Source organism: Silene latifolia, unplaced genomic scaffold (genome assembly GCF_048544455.1).
Source record: "Silene latifolia isolate original U9 population unplaced genomic scaffold, ASM4854445v1 scaffold_57, whole genome shotgun sequence".
Classification (NCBI taxonomy): domain Eukaryota; kingdom Viridiplantae; phylum Streptophyta; class Magnoliopsida; order Caryophyllales; family Caryophyllaceae; genus Silene; species Silene latifolia.
In genome coordinates, this window is record NW_027413480.1 from 6,335,677 (window position 1) to 6,342,049 (window position 6,373).

The window sequence follows — 6,373 nt, forward strand, 5'->3', positions numbered from 1 at the left end:
GAGAGAGAGGCCGGATCCGGTGAGGCCGTTAATTATGGCGAGGCGGCCGGCCTCACCAATTTCCTTCATTAAGCAAATTTATGGACTAACTTCCTATTATTCATTGGCCTGAAAATTGAGGGGTCATTCCAAATCTTTTCATTTAGCCCAAAATACTTTCTCTCTCTAAAATAATAAAACATACAAAAGCCCAAATACAGACTCTCCCACTAAAATATAGCAAAGCACATGACCGTCTTCAGTAACAAGCAACATACAACGTGTTCGTGCGATCTACTCATACAACGCAAATCTTGTCCATAAACTCATCAATTTGCAGCGATTGTTTGTAGATTTCAGCTAAACAACATACAACAACGTCGATTGAAGTAATTTCGGAAGAAGTGTCGATTAATTTTCAGGTAATTTCATGATTTTGATCAAAGTTGAGTATATTCATACAATTCTGTCAATTCACTCATAAATTGATGATATAAGGTTCGAATTTGATAAATATTTAGAGCGATTTCTTTTTTCTCGCGATTTCGTACTGCTTATTACATTGTTTTTGATGATTTTGCAGCTCTAATTGCTATGGAGATTGTAGATATCACAATGATTGATGATAATAATGCTATTGAATCAGGTATATCGTTTTTTGTGTAATTATTGTAAAATCTCATGTTTAAATTAGTGTTTTCTGATTCAATTTGCATTTGCCATAATTTCTGCTCGATTTTTGCAAGGTCTAGTTTATGAATTGAGTCGATTTTGTGACCTGATGTGTGACTGTAAGAGTTGGTTGATTGACTCTTGAAGATGATAATGTGATGATGCTGATAATTTCACTTTGAACACCTTGGTAATACTTCGTATGTGCTAGCGAATGAGGACATGCTTAGTTTCTATTTCAGGAACTTTAAAGTAGAATTTCTGCTGTTACGTTTTTGCTCTTTTACTTATTTGGTGAATCTCAGACCTTATTTTGTGAATCTCAGGCCTTGCTCAGTGAATCTTAGGGCTTTTTTTGTGAAACTTGGTCATCATAAGATTCACAAACCATCTTTTTTGCTCTTTTACTTATTTCGTGAATCTTAGACCTTATTTTGTGAATCTTAGACCTTACTCAATGAATCTTAGCAAATGATGATATATAATCTGGGTAAGATTAAAAACTGAACTAATAATCTGAACCAAAAAGTGAACTTGTGAATCTCAGTCCTTGTGTTTGTGAATCCTAGAGCTCTTTTTGTGAACCCTTTAGGAATGACCTATTTTGCTCTTTTCTTTATTTGTGATCCTCAGACCTTGTTTTGTTAATCTTAAGGCTTAATTTGTGTAACTCGAAGATAATATTCTGAGACTTTATTTCTGAATCACCTATTCTGCTCTATTCCTTCATTTGTGAATCACAGACCTTATTTAGTGAATCTTAAGCCTTGTTTCGTGAATGTGAGATGTGACTTTGTGAACCTTTTATCTTCTTAGGTGTTGATTCAAATGTCAAAAACAAATCAGAGTGTAGTGTGACGCCTCGTGTCGGTTGTGGTGAGGTTCCTTGTTCTAATGTTGGTTCTGGTCAGGATGGTGAGGGTTCTACTGCTGTCTTAACAACCCCTACAATGCCAACTATTTCTACACCTACTACTTTGGTAACTTACACACCGGGTGGCACTGAGCAATGGATAAGTAGGATTGAAGAGAAGTTTACACCCGTGTTTGGCAAAACATTTGTGGACTTAGAGTCAGCGATGTTGTTCTATAAAATTTATGTTATTGCTTGTGGGTTTGAAGCAAGGAAGTCTTCAACTAAGAGGTTTAAAGATGGTGTTATTCAAACAAAATGCATGGTTTGCCATCGTGAAGGTTTTAATAAGAGGAAAAATCGTCCTTCCCAAGCTGAAGCAAAAACAACAATCGTTGAAACTAGTGACAAAACAAAAGCTGGTGCAATAAGTGGAAGTAGAAAAACAGCTGCTAAAACCGGTACGAAAAAGGGTGGAGCTGCAGGTGATGAGGAGGCTGAGAGTTCCAATAAACAAAGAGGCACAAGAATAACCAAAATTAAAAGGTGGGGTTGTGAAGCGATGATCAAATTCATGTTCCATGAAAACATGTACAAGATTGAACAATTCCGTGAGGGTCACAATCACCCAGTGATGCCGGTCAAAAATAGGGAATTTGAGAAACTTGCAGACAATATAAGTCATCTGAACGAATATCATAAGCAATTGATTATCCAAAATTCGAGATTGAATGTCGGGGTTAGTTTAACATAAAACTTATGCAAGGAACAAGCAGAGGTTTTCGAAAATATGGGACTTCCCTTATGCAGTTCAAGAATTTCCAAAGGAATATAAAGTGTCTACTTAATAGTAAGGATGGACATATGTTCATCTCTCGTTTAGAAACCCTCAGAGAAACAAAAGGGTTGGTATTTGCATATGAAACAGATGCTGACAATGCTTTGACAAGAATTTTTTGGACAAATGCAGATTCCATCAGATGTTACGCATTGTTTGGTGATGCTATTTCATTCGATGCAACCTATGGAACCAACAAATATAACATGAAATTCGCGTGTTTCACTGGGATTGACAATCACAAAAAGTCAATAACATTTGGATGCGTGCTTTTAGAGCATGAAGACGATGACTCATTTATTTGGGCATTTCAGCAATTTCTGAAAGCAATAGGTGGCAAAGACCCAATTACATCATCAGTGACCAAGATTCCGGAATAATAAATGCAGTTCCAGGTGTGTTTGGAATATCTTACTTTTGTGAAACTGGTTATTTATTTGGTGAATCAAGGAACATTATTCGTGAATCTTGTTGTTTATTTACTGCTCTGTAAGCGGCATCTTCAATTTGGTTTAGTTTTAGAATGCTAGAGGTTATACTATGAAACTAGTAGGTAGTATTGTGAAACCTGGACCTCATTATGTGAAACGTGGCCCTGAAATTTTTGAAATCATTTAGTTATTTTGATGGTGAATCTAGGGACTTTATTCGTGAATTTAGGGACTGGTTTTGTGAATTTAGTTGTTAAAGAATGATCTTGACAATAGATAATGTGGATTATATGTATCAATATTGTCAACATTGAAGTTTATTTTGTGAATCATAGAGCGTGTTTTGTGAACTTATATGGTAATTTTGTGAAACTTGATCATAAGTGGTTGAAATCATGTACTTTGCTCTCTTCCTTATTTTGTGAATCACAGAACTTTTTTTGTGAAACTTAGACCGTGTTTAGTGAATCTTAAAGCTTGATTTGTGACCATAGAAGATAATACTCTGACAATAGATAATGTGGATTTTGAGACTTGCAGCCGTGTTCAAAAAAGCAAGACATCGGTTTTGCATATGGCACATTATGAAGAAAGTAACAGACAAGGTTAGGGGCACAATTTGCAAAGAGACTGATTTCTTAAGTCGTCTGAACAATGTTGTCTGGAGTGAGGACTTGGAGCCTGAGGAATTTGAAGAGAATTGGGCTAAGGTCATTAACGAGTTCTCGTTAGAAGGAAATAAATGGTTGACTGGCAAGTTTGCGGAACGAGATAAGTGGATACCCGCTTATTTCAGGAATGTGCCGATGAGCAACATTTTAAAAACCACACAAAGATCATAGAGTTCGAATAGCTTCTTCAAGAGATTTGAAAAATAAATATGGGACTCTCGTAGAATTTTGGATGAGATTTGAGAGTGCCATAGACCAACAAAGGCACAATCTAAAGCTTCTTGAAGCACAGAGCCACAACTCAATGCTTGAAACCCTATTCGGGTCAAACTGGGAGGCCCATGCAGTGAAGGTCTATACACATGAAGTGTTATTCGACTTCCAAGAGGAGGTTAAGTTTTCGGTAAATGCGTGTAGTGTTTGTGGACACACCCCACCAGATCCAGTAACTAACATTGAAGTTTCAATTGTTGAGGACGCAAACAAGCGAAAGAGATATGCAGTTGAGTACAATAGGAAAACAATGGATGTCCGTTGTACATGTAAATTGTTTGAAAGGAAAGGTAATTTATACAACCACATCATTTGGATTTTCTCGGGAAATTTTAAGGAAATACCTGAGAAATACATTTTGCGTAGGTGGAGTAAGAATGCACTCAGAAACCCGGTTTATTATTTGAATGGAAATCTGCTGGAAAACTACGATCTTACTGGTAATAGTAAATTTGGAATTTCTCGGGTGTGGTCTGAGATTTACGCAACTGTTGGTATGCTCAAAAGAAAAGAAGAGTCAGATATGAGAGAGTATTTTTTTTTTTTTTTTTGGGAAAAGGTGAGCAAATTCCATTAAAATCATCGAGTATCCCAATTACATAAGATAAGAGACTTATAAACCGTCTCTATCCTTACTTAATACTATTATACCACATTACAAATTTAGCATTGTTACTTTTGATCATACTTAGGCGCATACAAAACTCAGCACGGACTCGTTGCAAAATAAACTCAGGCCTCCACAAGAAGCCCTTCACTCTGCATTTGTTTCGAGCAGCCCATATCCAATATATCAGGCTAGCCAGAATGACTGACATTCCCTTCTTCCTCCCAAGAGTTCTACTCCTCCATTTCAGCCACCATTCAATGCTATTCTGATCAGGAAACGTGGTCTTACACCAAACCGAGACCAAGCTTTTGCATTTCATACTGAACACACATTCAAAAAACAAATGATCATGTGTTTCTTCTTTAACACCACAGAGGAAGCAGCAATTCTGATCAATTATGTGCATTCTCATCATCCTGTCTTGGGTCAAAAGTCATTTCTGTACCACCAGCCAGCAGCAGAAAATATGTTTAGGAACACTCCACCGCTGTTTAACCCAAGGATACCAACTCACTTGCTCCCTGTCAGGCAGGAGCCAGTTATATCCAAGCCCAATAGTGTATCTAGAGCCAGACTAACACCATTCACTCTCAAAAAGCAACCCCCTGAATTTGTCTTTAACTTTGCAAATCATACGCCAAGCCCAGCTGTTAGTTTTAGCAGGTTGATAATTGCACCAGGTACCAGACTTGATGTAGACTGAGTGAATCCATCTGACCCAGAGATGGTCAGCTTTTACTGCTACCCACCAAGCATACTTAGCAATAGCAGCAAGGTTCCATTTATAGAAACGCTTAATCCCCAAACCACCTTGCCTTTTTGGTTGGCAAATAGCATCCCACGAAACTAAGGCAGGGCTTTCCTTATTCTCATTTCCATGCCATAAGAAGGATCTGCAGATTGCCTCAATTCTAGCAATAACAGTTTTGTGCAAGATAAAAATGCGAGCCCAATAAGTATGTAAAGAACTAAGGACATACTGTATCAAGACAACTCTACCAGCATAAGAAAGCTTCCTTGATACCAATCTTTGAATACGTTCCACAATCCTGTCAACTAGATTGGAGCATTCCAGGACTGACAACCATTTAGGAGAGACATTCACTCCTAAGTACTTGAAGGGTACATTGCCTCTCTTCATGCCAGTTAGATCTTCAACTTCTTTAATCAGTAGTTCATCAATGCCATTAAAGTAAATATTTTATTTTCCCCTATTCATAACCAGGCCTGAGGATTTGGAGAAATATTCAAATGATTGAATCAGTAACTCCATAGAGGACCTGTCCCCTTTGCATAACATTACAAGATATGAGAGAGTTTGCCAAGCTAATTAAAGAATTCCGAGAGAAGTTGGAGCCAAACCCAAAGCCTTTGACCAAAAGAACAAGAATTGGAGGTCCTTCTCAACTGCAAGGCTCCAAAAGAAATCAAGATCTTACCACCTAAAGTCTCTAAAAACAAAGGTAGTGGTAAAAGGTTGGTGAGCAGCAAAAATAAGGCAATTATGAAGGCAAAAAAAACTAAAAGGTTGTGTGCTAAGTGTAAACGCATGTCACACCACGATAAAAGAAATTGTCCAAATGAGTTTGCAGAGCATCCTCCTGAGAATCAAGTATGTCCATTTTATTATTGCTTGAAAACGCAACTACTCTTGTCTACTATGTTTTTTTTATAAAAAAGTATCTAATCAAGGTTTGATTCTTCACATAGGGAGACACATCGGAAGAAGAGGAAGAAGGGGAAGAAGTCGAGAACGAAGAATGATGTAAAGGAGTATTCTTAGCAAAGAGAATAGAGATGACGATTGAAGAAGACAAGTTTTAAGCTCGTTTTATTTTGGTTTTGAACTTGAGCATTTGGTTAGACATTTGGTTTTTACGTTGGTCAGTTGGTTTTGTTTAGCAAAGGAGTATTCTTTTACTAGGTGATTTTCTGATTGCTAGACCTTATTGTGTAAACCTTGAAAGTGATTTTATGAATTGGGCATTAATGGTTGATATTTTGATTTCATAAATTTATTTTTTGTGAATCCTGGAACTTATTATG

The 6,373-nt window shown here is 37.1% G+C and overlaps 1 protein-coding gene across 1 annotated transcript; it reads left to right on the forward strand.

Moving 5' to 3' along the window:
* Positions 1-3,676: 3,676 nt before the first annotated feature.
* LOC141639745 (protein FAR1-RELATED SEQUENCE 9-like) lies at positions 3,677-4,532 on the forward strand. The gene is made up of 2 exons (XM_074448793.1): positions 3,677-4,207; positions 4,410-4,532. The coding sequence occupies exons 1-2, from the start codon at positions 3,677-3,679 to the stop codon at positions 4,530-4,532; spliced, it is 654 nt and encodes a 217-aa protein (XP_074304894.1).
* The last annotated feature ends 1,841 nt before the right edge of the window (positions 4,533-6,373 follow it).